At 42.1% G+C, this 23,711-nt stretch overlaps 1 protein-coding gene across 2 annotated transcripts in view; it reads right to left on the reverse strand.

Annotated features, from left to right (window-relative positions):
• map3k9 (mitogen-activated protein kinase kinase kinase 9) overlaps window positions 1–23,711 on the reverse strand; it is a 187,009-nt gene that overhangs the window by 158,457 nt on the left and 4,841 nt on the right. For both annotated transcript variants that reach the window (XM_068039548.1, XM_068039547.1), the window contains exon 2: window positions 18,327–18,879. In XM_068039548.1, coding sequence (XP_067895649.1) covers window positions 18,327–18,879 — 553 coding nt within the window. The remainder of the gene's footprint in view (window positions 1–18,326; window positions 18,880–23,711) is intronic.

A 23,711-nucleotide genomic window follows, 5' to 3' on the forward strand; every position in this document is an offset into this window, starting at 1 on the left:
TCCTCACAAACATTGCAGTGTAGGATACAGTGTTGCAAATTAGGGGATCATCTTATGCTGAAAGGATGACTTTGCTGGCAGCTTGTCTTTTAAAAATGTCTTTAAAAAATACAAATCCAGATCTCCAGTCAGTAGATTAAAGAAGATTTTCAACAAAACACATTGGCGTAACACAATCCAGCTGTTCTACCTTATATTGTTCCTTATTTTTCTGCATTACAAATCTAAACTTTATGATACGATGATCACTCTTACCCAAATACTCCCCCACAGACACTTGGTCCACTTGTCCCACCTTATTTCCTAGCACCAGATCCAGCAATGCTTCCTTTCTTGTTGGACCGAGAAAACACTGAACAAGAAAGTACTTCTGAAAACAATACAGAAATTCCCAGCCCCCTTTTCCTTTACTCTAAAATTATCCCAATCAATAGTTGGGTAATTAAAGTCCCCCAATATCACTCTATAGTTCTTGCACATCTCGGTGATTTCTCTGCAAATTTGCTCCTATATCTCTCTCTCCTATTTGGAGGCATATAACACACCTCTTGTAGCATAATCATAAGAAAGTCTTTCTTATATAATTCTTTACCATTTCGAAGTGTCTCAAAGCACTTTACACAATGAATTACCTCTGAAATGCAAGGACTGTTGAGTAGGCAATCGGAGTAGCCATTCTGCAGCAGCCATATCGAACAGCCATGAGATGAATGAATTATTTAGGAGATCATATCAAATCTTACCAGAGTAGATGATGGCCCCCCAGCTTGAAATGCTTCAGAATTTCTTGTTCAACAAAAGCACAACTTCAGTTCAAGTCAACGTCACCAGTTTGAGAACCAATCAGTCTCTGATTTCAGTGCACACTCCAAAAAGAATTAAATCTCGGAAAAAATGTGGAAGCCAATTTCAGAGAGAGGTACCAGCTCTCCAACCAAAGAACTTGAAAAGGAAAAAATGTGGTCCTTTAAGCATCACAGAAAGACCTGGAAAAAGAAACAAGTCATCTACCAACATAGGACATACTCCCTGCTTACCAGCCTGGTTAGCAAGCAAGATCTGAGTTAGGTTTTTGGTATTTTAGAATAAGCACTTTCCCTTTGCAAACATTCCCGGTGCCTCAGATACCAGAGCATGTAAATGCTGTCAGGACCAGTATCAAAAGTATCTTCAATGATTTTACTCCAGAATAAAACCTCTCCAGGTTGGGTTTAGGATGACTTGATTTCAGATAGTGATTTTATTTTGTTGGGATTTTATTTCAAAAGTGGAAACATCATCAGAGTTCACCTGGTGAGGTGGGCTTATTTTGAGATATAGCACCCCCATCGCCCACAACAGTAGTCTTCCCAATACCTCCCTGAACAATATGCATTTGCAAATCTCACTTCACCCCTCACACTATTTAGGTACTGACCGCTGATGTGATACAATTTCGAGTTTACCAGCAATCCAATAGTACTACATAAATGCCTGCTCGGGTCTGCAAATGAAGCCCGACCCGGCCTGAGTCCTTTTATTTTTTTTCCTCGCGCCCGACCCGACCACCAAAATGTTCAGTTAACCGAGCTTCCATTTTTTACTTAAGCTTGTGCAAATAAGCAGGAAAAACTGCAACTGGACTTGAAAGGTTGTTTAATAAGTACAGTAAGATTGGAGCCACATACCGGAGGTGTGTCCAACCCGGCCCGAGCCCGAATGCCGGACCCAAAAGAGCAACCCGACCCAAACCCGACACGTCATCGGGTCCTGTCGGGTAGCCATGCTCTAGTACTGCAGCAAAATATCCAGTCTGGACAAATCCAGAGAGGGTTTGCATACTATTCAACTTCTTACCAAGCTCCGTGCCACAGGCACACATGCATACACGCACTTACTTTCAACAGAGATCAGAACTGAAACGCTGGCTGATTTTTCTTTAAATTTTCCTTCCTCTGCAGTCTGAGGTCACTCAGCCCAACTGCAATTCCCAAGCTGAGATCAGCCAACAAAACAGCATGTAGATCAAGCCTGGAACATTTCTCGTCTGTATGGCTAATTATAACGCCTCACAATACACGTACCTGCTAACCCATCAGGGTAAGTATTGGGAGGACTATAGTTGTGGGTATCGGGATGCTAGTATCACAAAATAAACCCACCTCATCAGGTAAACTCAGACAAGGTTTCTGCCCATAAAATAAAATCCCAGGCAAAATAAACGTAGCTCCCATTCAACTGTATTGGCCCCACAATGTCAATACTTTCTGCCCCAAAACCGTTACTCACTTAAAATAAATCCCAAAGTAGACCAAATGACAATGACTGAATTAATGCAGCACACACTGAATTTAAATATTTTTTAAAATCCTTCCTGCTCAATCTGACAGCTTTTTAACCTTCGTATCTTTCACTTCAAGTAATGGAACGGATCCTTACTTTTAGGAGAAAATGGCTCACTTGATGGAAGATTTCCACATCTTGAAATAAAAATAAAACTGCTTAAAATGTGTATTTTCGGGTTCACAAACTGCCAAATCTGCTTCACTGAACAGTAAAGAAAATATATGGCTCCTCTACGCCCCTTTCCAAATGGAATATACCCAGACACCATTCCATTCAAGGGCGGGCAAGCACAGGAAAGTGGTACAACAGATAATATCTGAACCTCCCACTCTGCCCACTGAACAGATTTTTAACTGCCCTGTAACCTGTGCTCTTGCTTTTGTTAATTATCAAAATAATTAACTGAATGAGAATCACATTTGAGGTGGCTCCTATATCCAGTTGACCAGATCAGCAAATTGCAATTCGCTTTTCCATTTATTAATTTGAGTGCCATGGGTCCTAGTTCATACAACATTATACAACTTACTTAAGATTCAGAACCAGGCTCACAGTTTTCTACATATTTAGACAGATGAAATGCAGCATTATCATGCTCGCTGGCAACACGTACAATGGAAGGAAATTCCACTCAACAAGAATGACGCAACTCCTATTTTTTCTCCAGGAAGCTGACAATTAAATCTTACAAGTGCGCACCTTTGACATGTATGATTTCTATGAATCCAATTTCATACCTGGCTCATTAACTATAGAGAAAATGGGACATTCTTTTTGTTACGAGGAATTTTACCCTTATTCATGATAGGCACAATGCAACACCTAGTACGTCCAAAGGTTGCAGCTGGTACAAATTTTCAAGAGTTATATATTGAATATTGATCATTAAGAATTTACAGCAAACGGAAATGCACAAGGCAAGCTCATATCAAATCAGTTACAACAAAGTTAACTATATAGCCCATTAGCAATTACTGTACAAATTGCACATTGTTCAAGGTCGACAGTCAATTTATTTTTAGACTAATGCAAAACATTTCTCAATATGTGAAAGGTATTCAATTTTCTTCTCAACTATAAATCACGTATACTACAGAGCTGCCCACATGGCTCAGTGGCCAATGAACAGGGTACTTCAATAACCCAAACCAAGAAGGTCCCAAATTCAGTCCATCACCTTTGTTAAGTTGAGCAGATCTTAGCAATGGCCTTAGTATTGCCTCCCACCCTTCTTCTGCACTGATTGACTGGAAGGGGAATGATAAAGAGACCGAAGAAAAATAGCCAGGGTTACCACGCCCAAACTTTAACAATTTACACCTGCTGAAAAGTGCATATGCCGACACACTGAATGAACAGGACTACGCCACAAGGCCTTCCACATCAAATAGCTTGCTGACACTCTCCATCTGGTTTTCGTACCTACTTGGGTGCTACCAGCAAACAAATAAACAAAACTTGAATTTATATAGCGCCTTTAAAGTAGTAAAATGTCCGAAGGTACTTCTTAGAAGTGTTATCAAACAAAATTTGACACCAAATCACACAAGAACAGAATAGGGCACGTGATCAAAAACTTGGTCAGAGGTAGGTTAAAAGGAACGTCTGAAAAGAGGAAATAAGGGTAGAGAGGCGGAGAGGCTCAGGGAGGTAATTCCAAAGCTTTGGGCCTCAACAGCTGAAGGCACTGCCACCAAGGGTGGAGCAATTATCAGGGATGCACAAGAAGCCAGAATTGGAAGAGTGCAATCGGGAGCCAATGTAGGACAGTAACCACAGAGGAAATAGGTGAGCAGGACTTGGTGCAAGTTAAAACACTGGCAGCAGAGTTTTGGATGACAAGTTTGGGGAGGGTATAAGGCCAGCCAGGAGTGGAGCACTAGCTCATCCTTGGAACTCTACCTCTGCACCAGAGAGCACATTGACAAAAGAAAGAAACCTGGATGATAAAAAAATTCAGACATTGCAGCAGGTTTTAAGAGTGCAATAATAGAATCGCTACAAAGGTCAGCAACTGCTGCTCGATGTAGGATATATGTTTAGGACACTGTACCTCATAAGATTACAAGGCAGGTAAAAAAATCTCATCTTTCTAGAATTACAATCCCTTTTGCAGCATCTAGCTGTGTCCAGCAGACCTTAAATAATCAGTCTAACAACTGTGTTAGTAAAAATTACTTCTTGGCATTTGTCCTTGTTACGACCAGGTGAAAAAGGGGTCTAGGGTTCCCTCTCAGCCTTCACCTGGTCTTACCGTAACAGGGTTTTATTTTAAACATACCGTTTTTTTAGCCCTCCTTGTTCACTGCTTTCCAATTGTAAGGCAAAGAAACTAGCCAAACAGGTTTTCTTAGGTTTAAAGAAGAAAGGTTGAACTTAATTAAACTTAAACTCTAATTCGGTTAACCCCTACGCGACACCCAAGCTAGCATGCTTGGTGATGCAGACAAGCAGATAGAGACAGAAAAGAGCAGAAGAAATAAAGTCGAACAGTTTGAGGCAATACCTGAAGATGGTTTTGGTTACTGTTCTTCGATCTCATTGTAGAGTCCTTCATTGTAGGTAGATCTTGCTTTTCGTTGGGGCCCAGTATTGTTCTTAAACCTTGTTCGATGTAGGAGACTTTTCTCTCGAGGTTCACATCTTCAGTGAATTTGGAGTTCCGTGAGAAAGGGATGGGAGAAGACAGGATAGGTCTTCTCAGTCCAGAACCAAACAGTCTCTCTCTCAAACTGTCTATATACTTCAGAAAAACTCAGGTTTCCCAGCAAGTTAGTCATGAGACTAGCTGGTTTACCTTTTACTGTTGAGTAAGCCTTCAATGAGAAAGGGAGAAAATGACACTTGATATGGAGCATAAGGCAATTGTTGTTGGAAAGTCAGTGAATTTGCATTTTCCCCAGTCAGGGCATTATTGTACCTCCTTAACAAAACCTGATGTTTCTAGTCAGAGTGTTAGAAATGGATTGATGGCATCCGGTGTTAAGAATCAGAGATAAAAAGCAAATTGTCTTCAAGTTACATACAGTTTGCTCACCCTTCTTGTCAGAGGTTAAAAACCCTGCTAAAGGATGCAGGTGTGCTTGACAAAGAGTAGGAGGATAATAGAACAGATTAGGGAAAAGTGTGAAATCTGTAAAAAGCATCAGAAACACCATCACATCCTATTGTCAGCCTTCCATTGGCACGTGACTTTAATTAGGTAGTTGCCATGCATTCAAAGACAAGAATATTGTCAGTCCACATTGTATAGACCTAGCAAGTAGATTGTCTTTCTTCTATATTCAATAGCAAGGACAAAAGGTCAATTATAGATAAAATTATGCAGAAAGGGATAGGAATTGGACTTGGAGCACCAGCTAAATTTCTGACTGTTAATGGAGGGGAATTTGCCAATGACTAGTTCAGAGGTGTGTGAAACCATGAACATTACGATGATGAATACTACAGCTGAAAGTTCTTTGAGCAATGGGCTCTGTGAAAGGAATCACATAGTGATTGATGAAATCTTAGCATAATTTCTAAGCTGACCAACAAACTGCAAGTTGATAACTGCCCTGTCTTTGGCGATTCATGCAAAGAATTCACTTCAGATGGTTGCAGAGTATAGTCCCCATCAATTGGTCGATGGGTGGAATCTCAAATTGCCTTCGGAACTGTGCGACCGTCCTCTTGCTCTAGAAGGTACTACAATTAGTTCTTTTTTTTCCCCTTGCACATTTAAATGCTTTACATGCAGGGCTTTCATCAGGCTGAGGTCTCTGAGAAAATTCAGAGAGCTCTGAAGCATCGTATAAGGCCATCCGAGGTGGAATTTTTATTCAGGAGATTAGGTGTATTCTGAAAGAGGATCATAGGGAATGGGAAGGCCCTGGTAAGGTAACAGGTCATGATGGTAAGACAGTAGTTATCAAGCATGGAAATCAAACTGTTAAGGTTCATTCCTCACAATTACTTGGGGTTGATTACAAAATCTCAAAACCTGAGCAACTGAGAGGGAAATGAGGCAACTTGTACCTCAAATGCTCATGTTTTTGGTGATGGAAGGTCTTGACAAACAGAATACAATAGATTAAGTGTTGGATAGTAGTGTGAGCTGTCACATCCAAAGGCCAATTGCCCCGAGTGGATACTCTGGTGTCATATATTCCAGAGAGGTCTAATAAATGGAGGGTTGCAACAATTGTGGGACGTGCAGGAAAATCTACTGGTAAGTTTAAATATTGATTAAATGTTCAAGATGATGGCCAAGAACAAAGGTCCATGGACTGGCAGAAAGAAAGGGGTGAAAGAGTGGAGAGTAAGAAAGTGCAGTGCAAGTGCGAATAGTGAGTCTGAAAGTGACTCTTGCATAAGTAAGCCATCACGTACTGGAGAAAGAGCCTCCAATAGTGCGCAAAGGAGATCTTCTAGTAATAGGCCTGAAAGACAAACAGCTAATAGAGGCAGTAGTTTGAACAGTTTCCACAATGAAACAGAGGCTAGAAAACAGTCTCAGAATAGAACTAGAAGCAGAAATTCTCATGACCATGACATTTTAGTGGCTGCCAATAAACTTGAGGATAAACTAATAAGAGAAGCAAAACATAATGAATTAGAGAGTTTGGTGTTTATTCTGAAGTACCAGATAGGGGACAGCCAGCCTCGTCACATAGATGGATTTGTACTGAAAAATGTCCTTCCTGATGAGACTTGTAAGGCTAAAGCGAGGCTAGATGCGAGGGGGTTTGAAGAGCGACTGGGTGATTCTGATGTTAGAATGGACTCTCCCACAGCTGGAAAAGTAATCTTGAAAATCTTTTTGGCTCTTTTGACAACATATTCTTGGGAGCGTACATCCATTGACATGAAAGCCGCATTTCTGCAGGGTTTTCAAAGAGAAGTGTTTCTGAAACAACCTAAAGAGGCAGCAGAGGGAGAAGCAAAGCTATGGAAATTGAACAACTACGGCCTTAATGATGCTTCCTGGGTGTGCTATTTCTCGGTGTGATCTGTTTTGTTGAAAATTGGTTGTGTTCAATGAAAAGTAGATCCTGCCATGTTTTATTGGTATCAAACAGAAACTTTCGGGGGGTGGGGGGGTGAAGCAAAATAATGTCATGGCTGTAGTTTAAAGTTTGTTCAGTTTGGGCTGGGGTGGGGGGGGGGGAGGGGGAGGCGGGGAAAGGTCAGATGTTAAAGGTAAGAGTTTTTTTTGGGGGGGGGGGAGGAGAAGGACAAATGTAATGGTTGTTGGGGTGGGGGAGGGGCAAAAGAAATGTATGTATTTAATATGCCAGTAGGGCGGTCTCTCAAGACAAGGAGGCCAAAGAAGAAGAGCTAAAAGCCCTTTAAAAATGGCATCAGCATCTGCACACAAGCAGCTGATGCCATTGCCGGGGACGGACAGCCTGCCTCCTCCACCTGATCAGTGTGGGGGTGGCCCCCCCCCCTAGCTATTTAAGTGAGCTGCCGCGATTAAGATCACAGCGGTTCTACGACATGCAGCGCACATGGACGGGCTGCCATTTTTCTCTCCCACTGAAATCGGCGTCGGGCACATAAAATTCAGCCTGATGTGTCTAAACCAGAAGCTGAGCAATTGTGAAACTTAACTGGTCAATTAAACTGGTTGTGCTCTCAGACTAAACCTAATGCTCGTTTTGATGTACTGGAGTTAAGCATAATGAGGGAAGATCTGCAAATTGAGAATGTTTTAAGGGCAAATAAAACATTTTAAAGAATTAAATTTGGAGAAATGTGTACTGAAGTTCCCATCCTTAGGCAACCAAAATAACATGAAGCTAATAATTTTTAGTGCTGCTTCACAGGCTAATCTTCCTTAAAGGTACTTGAATGTAGCTGGTTCCATAATATTTCTTCTGGGTGAAAATGGGAAATGTTGTCCTTTAGCTTAGGAAGCTTAAAAATAAAAAGGGTCGTTAAAAGTAATTTAACTGCAGAAACACTGGGTCTTGTATCAGTGGACACGGGGTTCGATTTGTCAAATATTTTAGGTGAAATTCTGAACAAGAGACATACTGAAGTTAGGATACCCATTGCATATTATAGGGATAATCATTCTTTGTGGGACAATGTACACACTACAAAAAGTGAGTGAGAAAAGACTACATATTGACCTTGCTAGATTGAAACAAATGGAGAGAAAGGAAATCTCCAAAGTTAAATAGGTGGATGCAAATCATCAGCTATCCAATTGTTTCATAAAAAGAAATTGTTAGGAGGTGCTCGAGGAGGGGCATCTCACAATGTAATACTTTGTACCCAATATGGAATTTATTTTCAAATGTTGTTTGAGCATGTTAATTTAAGTTTTATTATATAAAAAAAGGGAATCTTAATTGTGAGTCAATTGTTTAATTATATGCAGGTGGACAGTATTAATTTGGGGTCTTGCTTGAGCACTTATAAGCAGACACTTACTGAGACTGGTGAAACTATGTTTATAATCCTTTTAATCTACACAATAAATGAGAAACTGAGTAGAGATAGGCTCCAGCATCATCCTTCCACAACAAGCTTTCTGGAATTTAACAATGCTTCCCCCCCCCCCACCCACCCCCCACCCCTGAACTAGCATCTTTCTCTAGTTTCTCTCCTACCTCCCCTTTTATGCCCTCTCTGAGCTCATCTTGTCCATGAGACCTACCTCATGTTCCCTTGATCCTATTCCCACTAAACTGATCATTCAACTTCCCCTGGGCTCCATATCAGCCGATATTGTAAATGGTTCTCTTTCAGGTGTTGTCCTTTTAAATCAGCCGTCATCACCCCTCTCCTCAAAAAAAACCCATGACCCCACTGCCTTTGCAAACTAACATTCTATTTCTAACCTCCCTTCCTTCTCAAGTCCTTGAAAGTGTTGTCACCTTCCAAATCCACGTTCCTCAGAACTCCACATTTGAATCCCTCAATCAGATTTCCACCCTTTCCACAGTACCGAAACAGCTCTTATCAAAGTCACAAATTATATCCTTTGTGACTGCGGCAAAAGTAAACTTTCACTTCATGCCCTTCTCAACCAGTCTGCAGCCTATGTCATGGTTGACCACACCATCCTCCTCCAATGCCTCTCCACTGTTGTCCAGCTGGGTGGGACTGCTCTCACCTGGTTCCACTCTTGTCTATCTAATCAGTCAGGGAATCAGCTGCAATGGCTTCTCCTCCTGCTCCCACATCATTACCTCTCATGTCGCCCAGGGATCTAACCTTGGCCCCCTCTATTTTCTCATCTACATACTGCCCCTCAGCAACATCACCTGAAAGCACAGCATTAGTTTTCACATGTACGCCAACGATTTTCAGCTCTGATCGCCTCTCTCGACTCCTTCAATGTTGCTGAATTATCAGACTGCTTATCTGACATCCAGTACTGGATGATCAGAAATTTCCTCCAATTTAAATATTGGGAAGACTGAAGTCATTGCTTTCGGTCCCACAACAAACTCTGTTCCCTCACTACCAACTCCATCCCTCTCCCCGGTAACAAAGATTAAACCAGTCTGTTTGCAACCTTGGTGTCACATATGACCAAGATAAGTTTCTGGCCTCATTAGAGCCATCACTACAACTGCCTATTTACATAACATCGCCCAACTTCCCCCGTCTCAGCTTATCTGCTGTTGAAACCCTCATTCATGCCTTTGTCACATCTAGACTTGACTGCTCCAATAGACTCCTGGTTGGTCTCCCACATTCTATTCTCCATAAATCTCAAGTCATCCAAAACTCTGCTGTCTGTGTCTTAACTTGCACCAAGTCCCATTCCCCTATCGCCCCTGTGCTCTGGGAGCCAATGTAGGTCCCCATCAAACGATTCTCATCCTTGCTTTCAAATCCCTCCATGGCTTTGTCCCTCATTATCTCTGTAATTTCCTACAACCCTCCAGATATCTGCACTCCTCTACTTCTGGCCTCTTGTGCATCCCCAATTTTAATTGTTCCACCATTAGTGGCTGTGCCTTCAGCTGTCTAGGCCCCAAGCTATGGAATATCCTCCCTACACCTCTCTGTCGCTCCATCTCGCTTTCCTTCTTTAAGATACTCCTAAAACCTACCTCTTTGACCAAGCTTTTGGTCATCTGACCTAATATGTCCTTTTGTGGCTAAGTGTCATACTTTGTTTATAATGCTCCTATGAATTGTCTTGGAATGTTTTATTATGTTAAAGATGCTATACAAGTTGTTGTTTTCAAAGCTGAAAAACTCTAGCTTATCAAGGTATTCCTTTTCCCTCTCTGGCACCACAATGGCGCAGTGGTCAGCACCGCAGCCTCACAGCTCCAGCGACCCAGGTTCAATTCTGGCTACTGCCTGTGTCTGCGTGGGTTTCCTCTGGGTGCTCCAGTTTCCTCCCACATGCCAAAGACTTGCAGGTTGATAGGTAAATTGGCCATTATAAATTGCCCCTAGTATAGGTAGGTGGTAGGGAAATGTGGGGATGCGGTAGGAGTATGGAATTAGTGTAGGATTAGTATAAATGGGTAGTTGATGGTTAGCACAGACTCGGTGGGCCGAAGGGCCTGTTTCAGTGCTGTATCTCGAAACTAAACTAAACCATAGAGCAGTCTTATTGCCCACACTGCATTTTCTCCAAGCCTGTCTGGGTCCCTTCTGTGGTGGTGACCAGGACTGAATGCTGTACTCCAGGTGTAGCTTTCCCAAGACCTTAAGTTGAACTCAATTGCTGGACAACATAAATCAGCATTCCAATCAATTTAGTTGTACACGTTGGTTTCATCAACTTGGATCACCTGGGGTGGCACCACTGTCAGCCCTTCAATCATGCTTATATTTGAGTTAGAAACTTAAGTTAATAATTAGTTTACTGTTTGGAGATGAGTGGATCACGTCCAAACCATAGATATACTGTGAGAAAATGTTGAAATGGGAGACTTAACACACTCTCTCATTTAAAAAAAAAATTAATACAAATAAAAAGTATCCACTGTGTTTTAAGCGCATGCTGAAAACAAATTAAGCCAAGTATCAGTAATTAGAGATCTCGCTTTTCCCTCAATGCTCCTTGAAAAGGAGCGTAATGATCTAATTGGCAAAATGCTTTAAAGGCCACTTGCTTATAACTTGAAGGTTAAAGTAAATTCACTGGCCCAGGGAAACATACTATATAATGAGAAAAATAAATGATCAGCAAAAGAAATCAAATGGATCATCATAAATAAAGCAAGTACTCTATCTTTACATTGGGGAAATGGAAATCTTTTCAGGCACAAACTGTCAGCAAAAGCATTCCCAGGTCAGGTGTAACACAGCCAGATGAAGAGTAAAGCTCTCTTAACTCTGTCTGCAACAACATACCTCAGCCCCAACCTCTGAAAAGTAGTCCCTACACAAACCAATTTCAGAAAAGAACCCTTTCAGACAACAGAGATTTAAGGTCATAAGAACTAGGAGCAGGAGTAGGCAATTCAGCCCCTCGAGCCTGCTCCGCCATTCAATACGATCATGGCTGATCTCATCTCGGCCTCAACTCCACTTTCCTGCCCGTTCTTCATAACCCTTCAACCCATTTCTAATTAAAAATCTGTCTATTTCCTCAAATTTCCTCAATGTCCCGGCATCCACCGCACTCTGGGGTAGGGGTAGTGAATTCCACAGACTCATGACCCTTTGAGAGAAGTAATTTCTCCTCATCTCTGTTTTAAATCTGCTACCCTTTATCCTAAAACTATGACCTCTCGTTCTAGATTGCCCCACAAGAGCAAACACCCTCTCTACATCTACTTTGTCAACCCCCTTAATCATCTTATATACCTCAATTGGATCTCCTCTCATTCTTCGAGAGTAAAGGCCTAAACTGTTCAATCTCTCTTCATAAAACAAACCCCTCATCTCTGGAATCAATCTAGTGAACCTTCTCTGAACTGCCTCCAATGCAACTACATCCCTCCTCAAGTAAGGGGACCAAAACTGTACGCAGTACTCCAGGTACGGTCTCACTAATGCCTTGTACAGTTGCAGGAACACTGCCTACTTTTATATTCTATTCATTCAGCAATAAATGCCAAAACTCCATTCGCCTTCCTTATTACCTGCTATACCTGCATACTAGCTTTCTGCACTTCAGGACACCCATATCCCTCTACACCGAAGCATTCTGAAGTTTCTCTCCACTTAGATAATTTTTCTTTCTATTCTTCCAACCAAAGTGGATAACCTCACACCTATTCACATTAAACTCCATCTGCCAAATTCTGGCCCATTTATCTAATCTATCCATATCCATTTGTAAATTTCTTATTTCTTTATTGCAACTTACTATCCCACCGATCTTAGTGTCATCTGCAAATCTGGCGATAGTACCTTCTACCCCTGCATCCAAATCATTAATATAGATTGTAAATAGCTGGGGCCCAAGGACCGAACCCTGTGGCACCCCACTAGTTACATCTTGCCAACCAGAAAAAGACCCATTTATTCCGACTCTGTTTTCTGTTGGTTAGCCAATCCTCTATCCAAGCTAATAAATTGCCCCTAACCCCACGTGATCTTACCTTATGTATTAACCTTTTGTGCGGCACCTTATCAAATGCCTTCTGGAAGTCCAGATAAACTACATCTACAGAATCCCCATTATCCACTTTGCTTGTTACAGCTGCGAAGAACTCCAGCAAATTAATCAAACACGATTTACCCTTCATAAAACCATGCTGACTCTGATGGATTGCGTTTTGACTTTCTAAATGTCCTGTTATTACTTCCTTAATAATGGATTCTAACAATTTCCCAACGACAGATATTAGACTAACTGGTCTGTAGTTTCTACTTTTTGCCTCCCTCCCTTTTTGAATAAGGGCATTATATTAGCTTTTTTTCCAATCCGCTGGAACCTTTCCCACATACAGGGAATTTTGGAATATTATAACCAATGGATCCACTATCTCCGCTGCCCCTTCCTTTAAGACCATTGGAAGTAGGCCATCAGGCCCTGGGGACTTATCTGCCTTCAATCCCAATAGTTTGCTCAGTACTTCTTTCCCTAGTGATGATTTTTTTTAAGTTCCTCTCTTTCTATAACCTCTGCATTTCCTGTTACTACTAGGATGGTACTAGTGTCCTCCACCGTGAAAACTGAGACAAAATACTGAATTAGTGTCTCCGCCATTTCTGTGTTCCCCTCTATTAACTCCTCAGTCTCATCCTCCAAAGGACCAACATTCACTTTAGCTACTCTCTTACCTTTTATGTACTTATAGAAACTTTTGCTATCTGTTTTTATATTTTGTGCTAGTTTTCTTTCATAATTTACCTTTGCTCTTTTTATTACTTTTTTTTAGTAACCCTTTGTTGATCTTTAAAAGTTTCCCAATCATCCAGCCTGCCATTGGCTTTTGCAATATGGTATGCCTTAGTTTTGTCTTCATGTTATCCTTAACTTCCTTGCTTAGCCATGGACGTTTTCCCTCCTCTTAGAATCTTTCTTCCTCTCTCGAATATATTTTAGTTGGGAGGAATTGAATATCTCCTTAAACATCTGCCACTGCTCAGCAACTGTCCTACCTTTTAGACTTCCTGCCCAGTTCACTCGGACCAAATCTGTCCTCATGCCTATGTAATTACCTTTGTTTAACTCCAGAACGCGAGTGTGGGACTCCAGTTTCTCACCCTCAAACTGAATTTGAAATTCTAGCATGCTATGATCACTCTTCCATAGAGGATCCTTAACTATGAGATCATTAATTAATCCCACCTCATTGCACAATCCCAAATCTAGAATAGCCTGCGCCCTGGTTGGTTCCACAACATATTGCTCCAAAAAACAATCTCTAATACATTCAATGAACTCTCTCTCGATGCTACCCTTGCCAATTTGATTAATCCAGTCTATATGCATATTAAAATCACCCATGATTATTGCAGTACCTTTCTTACAAGCCCCCAATATTTCCTGGTTTATACTGTGCCTCACTGCAGAACTACTGTTTGGGGACCTATAGATTACTCCCACCAGGGACTTCTTTCCCTTGCTATTTCTTATTTCTACCCAGACTGATTCTACGCCTTGATCTCCAGTGCCTTATTGTTTTTCACTACAGCACTGATCTCTTACTTTACTAACACAGCTACACCGCCTCCTTTTCATTCCTGCCTATCCTTCAGAAATACTGAGTACCCTTGGATATTTAATTCCCAAACCCGGTTTCCCTGCAACTTCTAATCGCCACTAAATCATACCCATTCATCTCTATTTGTGCTGTTAACTCGTTTATTTTATTCCGAATGTTTTGTGCATTCAGATACAAAGGCTTTTAAGTTTGTTCTATTATCAAATTTCCCTACTCTTGTACGATTCCTTGGTGCAATATGACATTCACATGTTCTGTCCCTTCCTTTTTTCTGGTAACAATCAGCCTCATCACTAACCTATATCCTACTAATCTGGACTGGGCTTGAAACCAGCGTTGGATTTTTCTGTGTTAAGGCATCGAATTGCCATTAGTTAGATTTGCTCTGCACCCTTTAGCTCAAACATATTTTAATCCATTAACTAGTTGAAAGTGTGAGTTGATAACAGCACAGCAAGGACAACAGGGCATCCAACAGGACAGGTTGATCGGTAGTCATTAACATTTTGCACATCATTAACATGGTCCATATGCTTGTGATTACAAGCCCCAATTTCTGAAGTGAGTTTAGTTGATATCTGCTGTGCAGATACAGCAACTTCACAACATTCCAAATATTTCAATGGTGAGACAGCAGGTGAAATGTTGTTTTTGCAAAGCCAACAGCAAAACAGCACAACTTCAAGGGCAACCTTTGGATCTTCGTATTAAACCACATATCTGCTCCTTACCCGCAACTGCTGCACCATTTATGCATAAATAACCACCAACTCCATTCACCTCATTATTGACAGGAAAATCTGATCCCAGGGCTCAGAAGTGCAAGGTCAATGCACTATCCAGTACACCTCATTGCTTTTCCAACACCTATTGTGCCCTTATGACAATCAACTTGTGAAATAATTATATGGATTTTTTCAAGCACTATTTCATAGGGTACAGAGACCTCTCTGCTGCTTATCTTTTTTATGCAATAATTACATTTAAATTATTAATTTAGTGAAGATACATATTTGACCTATGCACAAGGAGGAATTGTTTAAATGGGATTTAAAATATACTTTGGGTTTTCAGAAGCATCATGAAATACACAATATGCACTTTGGCTCAGCGATAGCACTCTCATGTCTGACTCAGAATGTTGTGGGTTTGTGATCCACCTCAAAGACTTGAGTTCCAATCTAGGCTGACACTTTAATGTGATAGAGGGAGTGTTGCAATGTTGGATCTGTTGACTTTCAGAGAAGATGTTAAACTGAGGCTCCATCTGCCCTCTCAGGTGGATGTAAAAGATCCCGTGGCATTACTCAATGAACAGCAGGGAAGTTCTACCAGTGTCCTGCCGACCAACTATACCTCAACCAACATCACTAAATCAAATTAACTGATCATTTATCTCACTGCTTTTTGTGCGAACTTGCTGTGTGCAAACTGGCTGCCACAGCTGTCTGTATTACTTTAGAAATGAAGTTATGGTTGTAACTGGCTGTGAAGTGCTTTAGGACATCTCAAGGCCATGAAAAGTGCTATATAAACACAAGTTATTTCTTTCATTCGATGCTGACATTGGGGTTTCATCAAAACAGTGACATTTTATCAGGGCACACTTATTTCACACAGGTGCTCACAAACTACCAAAGGGGTACAATTATAGATTTTATCACTCCAAACAAGATACTGTCGTGAGACAACATTTTGCTCTAAGGCAGGGTTTCTAACTGATTCCTTCTGCAGTGCTCCCAGCCATTCTCTAACTCAAGGAGACACACCAACAGTAGCATCCCTGCCACCATCCAAACTCAGCTCTTGACTCAGTGCAACAATTGAGCCTGAGCCCTGATGACTTTGGTCCGTAACAGTACCAAGTGTGAAATGCTAGCTGTGGAAGCACTTTGATATAGTAAACGTCAAAATTCCACACCACCAACACAACAACTTGCATTTATATAGTGCCTTTAACATAGCAGAATGTCCAAGGGCACTTCACAAGACATGCATTGGCTTATTTTATTTTCATAGCGTGCATCACTATCAATGTACTAGATGCAAGTCTGAAAACATTGTCTTTCGTCCCCAGTAATCAAAGACGCGAGTTTAAGAGTGCACAATAAATGAATGGCAGAAAGACTGCCTAATCTTGTTATGTATCAGGAGCTAATGGGCTTGTTATGACTATCACCTGCCTTGTACCAGATTATACACTGGATTAGCCACCTCTAGTGAGACAAACTGGAAAGATGCGCAACAGATAGTCAATGAGTTTCAAAACTTAGTAGCAACCAAGGGATTAGGAATTATCATAAACTAACACTCCACTTCAAAATCAAATCCAATTAAGTTTGATCAGAGAAATACGATAAAATACATTTGATTTTATGCCCTGTCTGTTGTAACCAGAATGGGTCACAGATCTGCTAATGTAAGTCGGTGCTGCCCTTCAGCAGAAGGAAATCCTGTCAAGGACAGCTACCCACCTTAGGATGGTTAATACCTTTTGTGATCTTACTCACAAAATGCCAAAGTCTCATCTTCCCCATTCCCACCCCACCCAACCTAGGCCAAGTAGAAAAGGGCTCAAGAGTGAATAAATTAAATCTCTTAAATATGGTTGATCAATTGGCCTCACATAAATCAACTGCAGCAGTGGTAAACAATTATGCTGTCTGTTTATCTGGTACCAAGCAACATGCACGACATAGTGAGGCAGATGGAGTTCAATGTGGGGAAGGATGAGGTCATCCACTTCAGATCTGTGAAAGGCAATATTTTCCTGATAGTGAGAAACAAGGAGCTGTGGAGGAGCAAAGGGATTTGAGTGTCCATATAAACAAATCACAAAGCTAGTGCCCAGTTACAAAAAGCAATCAAAAAGGCTAATGGGAAACTGGCATTCATCTCCAGGGGGTTGGAACTCAAAACTGAGGAAGTGATGCTTCAGTTGTCTAAAGCCTTGGCCAGACTCCATTTGGAGTACTGTATTCAATTTTAGGCACCAAATGTCAGGAAGAATATCATTGCCTTGGTTTGGGGGGGGGGGGGGGGTAGGAAGCGGGATACAGTGCAGATTCATCAGAATATCACTAGGGCTTAAAGGGTTAAATTATAAGGGCTGGTTACAAAATTTGGGGTTGCAGTCTCTTGAGTTCAGAAGGCTGCGGAGTGATCTAAATGATCTATTTAAAATAATTAAGGAATCTGATAGTTTTTCATCTGATATGAGAATCCAGAACAACAGATTTTTGTTAGGCAAGGGTATCAAGGGATCTGGAATGAAGGCAGGTTAAATGAGATTTGGTTATTGATCAGCCACGACTTAAATGAATGGGGGAACGGGCTCCGAGGGTTGAATGTTCCTTTGTCCCAACGTAGACAGATGTTACAATCCTTAGTTTGCAAAGAGAAAGACCTGCCCAAACAGGGCTCATTTGCCAAACATTGTCTTAAACTGCATTTTTTTTAAAACCCAAAAGCTGCCTTACTCTCAACCCCCCAATCCACCAGGATCTGGTTCCTTCCAATTTCTGACTCTGTGTTCTGGTAAGGTACTCTTGTCTTTCTTGGACCATAGTACAATCAAATTACAGTGCAGCAGTGGAAGAAATCTGCAAATTGTACCATTTGGATAGATTTTTTATGACAGGCTACACTACATATTATGTTAATCCTACCATCATTTTCTTCTGTATTTCCAACACTAAAAGCACATTCAAGGGAATTCATTGCACATCACGACTGAAGAAGTGAAGCGAGCCTGAATTTGTATTACTTCATTTCACAATATACTTTTATCCAGCACAATGTATGCAGCAAAACAACTTATCCCCCACAGGCTGTATGAATTCTTCCCAGCAAATCAACAAGTACATCCTTGCCGGGTGGTGTTCAATTTGCAGCTCACATCTCCGATATACTTACTGTTACTAGACTTGAGGTCCCGATGAATAATAGGAACAATTGCTTCTTCATGCAAGTAATTCATGCCCCTTGCAATTTGCACTGCCCAGCTGACAAGTATATGAGGGGGGATCTTCTTGCCTGACAACACTCTATTTAAGGAGCCCCCACGGGCAAACTCCATGATCAAGCAGAGATTGGGCTCCTTCAAACAAACGCCTTTCAAGGCTATGATGTTGGGGTGCTTCAGCATTGCAAATAGTTTTGCTTCCTGCTTAACATTCTCAATGGTCTGACTGATATCCTCATCTGGGTCCTGCCGAGCTGCTTTAACAGCTACTTCCTCCAATCTCCAGATGCCTCTGTAGACTTTACCAAAGCCACCAATGCCAATAATCTCCTCCAACTGCAGCTCATTGAAGTCCATTTCCAGTGGGATAGAGTAGTCCTCTGTGCTTCGACCTTGCAACTTACTGTAACATGGGGCACTGGTGACATAGTTGCTGGGAAAGATGCCAACCTGGTCATTGATTTTGCCCGTCCACCAGCCTTCATCTCCAGAGACCTTGGAATCCTAAACAGACAACAGAGGAAGAAAATAAAAGAATTGATTTATTCCAGCTCATTGTACCAAGCTTTTGTCCCTGACAGCACTCATCATTTCTCCTTGATCTGCTGACAGTATGAAGTCAAATAAAATGGACTAAGTGTGACAGTGTCTTTTATACACTGTGGATACACACTAAGATTCCATCTTCAATTCTATTAAACAAGTACTCTCAATAATCTTATAGATCATCCAATGTCATAGTTCTTTTACTGTATTTTCCCACAAACACAACCCAATTATATGACAGAGAAAAGCATCCCCATAAAAGTAATTGTCTATTTGAATTTTGAATCTCAAATTCACCTCTTTAAATAAAATAAACTTCTTACAGTTTAACACTGCCATTCTGATGAAGAGTCCCAAGTGCACCAACAAACAATCTGTTCTCTTGCAGATGCAGATTAACCTGTTGAGCATTTCTAACATCTCCTGTTTGATACAATTTATTCTTAACATCCTTGCATGTTATTCATAATCTGTGGCTTCCTGCTTTCTTCCTATTCTCCAGCTGTCTTTCCCTATTCCTTAATATATACAAATTGTCTTGGTAAATAATTCCTGGGACCCATCCAAATTGAAACCAAATATAGGTTGGCATCCTGTGAAGTTACTCTTCAGCTTGTTGTAATAAGGTTTACTTCGACCCGAGTAAAATTGTAATGGCTGAAATCTAAGTAAAAATGCCTCAAATACTCAATAACCATAAATCTGAATTTTGTATTACTTAAGCTTGATCTTTGGAATGAACTGGAAGTTAATCTCAAACAAAGTAGGACTACAAATTATTCTGGACGCTCCTTGGATCCAATCACATACATTACTAATAATCAAAAGGGAGTATATACTAAGTGATAGTGCACTTAGTGATAGTGCCCCAGGGTTGGGGCCGACCATGACTCATGGCCCTCCTGCCTTGGGCGCTATGGCGTTGGAAGGATGAATGAGAACGGGCAGAGACTGCTTGAGTTGTGTACCTATCATAACCTCTGCATCACCAACTCGTTCTTTCACACTAAACCCTGTCACCAGGTTTCATGGAGGCACCCAACATCACGTCGTTGGCACCAGCTAGACCTCATTGTCACAAGGCGAGCCACCTTAAACAGTGTTCAAATCACACGCAGATTCCACAGTGCGGACTGCGACACCGACCACTCCTTGGTGTGCTGCAAGGTTAGACTCAGACCAAAGAAGTTGCATCATTCCAAGCAGAAGGGCCACCCGCGCATCAACACGAGCAGAATTTCTCACCCACAGCTGTTACAAAAATTTCCAAATTCACTTGTAACAGCCCTTCAAAACACTCCCACAGGGGATGCTGAGACCAAGTGGGCCCACATCAGAGACGCCATCTATGAGTCAGCTTTGACCACCTACGGCAAAAGTGCGAAGAGAAATGCAGACTGGTTTCAATCTCACAATGAAGAGCTGGAACCTGTCATAGCCGCTAAGCGCATTGCACTGTTGAACTACAAGAAAGCCCCCAGCGATTTAACATCCGCAGCACTTAAAGCAGCCAGAAGTACTGCACAAAGAACAGCTAGGCGTTGCGCAAACGACTACTGGCAACACCTATGCAGTCATATTCAGCTGGCCTCAGACACCGGAAACATCAGAGGAATGTATGATGGCATGAAGAGAGCTCTTGGGCCAACCATCAAGAAGATCGCCCCCCTCAAATCTAAATCGGGGGACATAATCACTGACCAACGCAAACAGATGGACCGCTGGGTTGAGCACTACCTAGAACTGTACTCCAGGGAGAATGCTGTCACTGAGACTGCCCTCAATGCAGCCCAGCCTCTACCAGTCATGGATGAGCTGGACAGACAGCCAACCAAATCGGAACTCAGTGATGCCATTGATTCTCTAGCCAGCAGAAAAGCCCCTGGGAAGGACAGCATTACCCCTGAAATAATCAAGAGTGCCAAGCCTGCTATTCTCTCAGCACTACATGAACTGCTATGCCTGTGCTGGGACGAGGGAGCAGTACCCCGGGACATGCACGATGCCAACATCATCACCCTCTATAAAAACAAAGGTGACCGCGGTGACTGCAACAACTACCGTGGAATCTCCCTGCTCAGCATAGTGGGGAAAGTCTTTGCTCGAGTCGCTCTGAACAGGCTCCAGAAGCTGGCCGAGCGCGTCTACCCTGAGGCACAGTGTGGCTTTCGTGCAGAGAGATCGACCATTGACATGCTGTTCTCCCTTCGTCAGATACAGGAGAAATGCCGTGAACAACAGATGCCCCTCTACATTGCTTTCATTGATCTCACCAAAGCCTTTGACCTCGTCAGCAGACGTGGTCTCTTCAAACTACTAGAAAAGATCGGATGTCCACCAAAGCTACTAAGTATCATCCACTCATTCCATGACAATATGAAAGGCACAATTCAACATGGTGGCTCCTCATCAGAGCCCTTTCCTCTCCTGAGTGGTGTGAAACAGGGCTGTGTTCTCGCACCCACACTTTTTGGGATTTTCTTCTCCCCGCTGCTTTTACATGCATTCAAATCCTCTGAAGAAGGAATTTTCCTCCACACAAGATCAGGGGGTAGGTTGTTCAACCTTGCCCGTCTAAGAGCGAAGTCCAAAGTACGGAAAGTCCTCATCAGAGAACTCCTCTTTGCTGACGATGCTGCTTTAACATCTCACACTGAAGAGTGCCTGCAGAGTCTCATCGACAGGTTTGCGTCTGCCTGCAATGAATTTGGCCTAACCATCAGCCTCAAGAAAACGAACATCATGGGGCAGGACGTCAGAAATGCTCCATCCATCAATATTGGCGACCATGCTCTGGAAGTGGTTCAAGAGTTCACCTACCTAGGCTCAACTATCACCAGTAACCTGTCTCTGGATGCAGAAATCAACAAGCGCATGGGTAAGGCTTCCACTGCTATGTCCAGACTGGCCAAGAGAGTGTGGGAAAATGGCGCACTGACACGGAACACAAAAGTCCGAGTGTATCAGGCCTGTGTCCTCAGTACCTTGCTCTACGGCAGCGAGGCCTGGACAACGTATGCCAGCCAAGAGCGACGTCTCAATTCATTCCATCTTCGCTGCCTTCGGAGAATACTTGGCATCAGGTGGCAGGACTATATCTCCAACACAGAAGTCCTTGAAGCGGCCAACACCCCCAGCTTATACACACTACTGAGTCAGCGGCGCTTGAGATGGCTTGGCCATGTGAGCTGCATGGAAGATGGCAGGATCCCCAAAGACACATTGTACAGCGAGCTCGCCACTGGTATCAGACCCACCGGCCGTCCATGTCTCCGCTATAAAGACATCTGCAAACGCGACATGAAATCGTGTGACATTGATCACAAGTCGTGGGAGTCAGTTGCCAGCATTCGCCAGAGCTGGCGGGCAGCCATAAAGACAGGGCTAAATTGTGGCGAGTCGAAGAGACTTAGTAGTTGGCAGGAAAAAAGACAGAGGCGCAAGGGGAGAGCCAACTGTGTAACAGCCCCGACAAACAAATTTCTCTGCAGCACCTGTGGAAGAGCCTGTCACTCCAGAATTGGCCTTTATAGCCACTCCAGGCGCTGCTTCACAAACCACTGACCACCTCCAGGCGCATATCCATTGTCTCTCGAGATAAGGAGGCCCAAAAGAAAGAAGAAAGAACAGGTTTAGACAGTGTGCTAGGCACAAAATAAACAAACCCAATATAAAGTAAGTTTAATCAACAGAAGCCAGAAACTCGAGAGTATAAAGAGACCTCATTTAAAATGGCCATTGCCATATCAGAAAAAACATAAATCCTGGACCAACATCATTTACATTTTCTATGTTGCGGGGCGGAGGGAGGGGGAGTCAAGAGAAAAATGGGAGGATAAACTTATCAAGGCCAGGAAGGTCAGTATTGAAGAATAGAACACACATCCATTTCTGGCATCCAATTGCAGTTTAACCTTAAGCGCAGAACAATAATCATAAAAACAGGCAATGATTCATTGGTGGGAAACAGTTCACGCAAATGCCATTTTGCATGTTCCACATTAAGCAATGAGTGGCACTGGGTTGTTTTAACTGTGCAAGATATTAGCCAAGCTCAGCCTTGTCCTCACCCAGAAATCCACACAAACACAATTATATTTACAAGTGTTCAGGAAATAATAACCCTGGACAAGAAATAAACCCATGGTAGCCCCAGTCCTTCTGCATTAACCACACAGCTGCCAGATTAAGAATGGTCACATACAATTAGGTAAATTGTTTTGTTCCTATTGCCCTCCTTGGTTAGATTGGCTGATTTATGACAGATTAGTGACTCAAACAGGAACTACATGGTCGCTTTGGCACAAGGTGCACGTGACCATGTAATCATTTGGGTACTTGTCTGCTGAAAATTTTTATAGGCATGGATTAATTCAAGACTACTCGTTACTTCAGTGTTGTTCGAATTTTGAGAACATGTTGCCTTTGCCTAAAATTTACTGCAAGACTCACGCAACATTGGTTCAGAGAATTTACAACACTAAAGTTGTACCTTAGTAGCAGACAGAACTATAAATTCACAAAGTGCACAGAGAAAATTGACAGAAAAATTAGAGAGTCCAGTATCTCAGCATAAAATAGATCAAATTAAAAATATTGTTTGAATTGCTATGAATAAATCATTTCACAGAAGAACACTCAATTGTCCCACCACCATTGATCATAAAAATAACTAATCACCTTAGCAACTGACTGCACAATAAAATATGCGGACACTGTCCAGCAATAACAGGAGCAGCTTTCAGCATTAGCATGGGCGGCACAGTGGTTAGCACCGCAGCCTCACAGCT

Source organism: Heterodontus francisci, chromosome 9 (genome assembly GCF_036365525.1).
Source record: "Heterodontus francisci isolate sHetFra1 chromosome 9, sHetFra1.hap1, whole genome shotgun sequence".
Lineage (NCBI taxonomy): Eukaryota > Metazoa > Chordata > Chondrichthyes > Heterodontiformes > Heterodontidae > Heterodontus > Heterodontus francisci.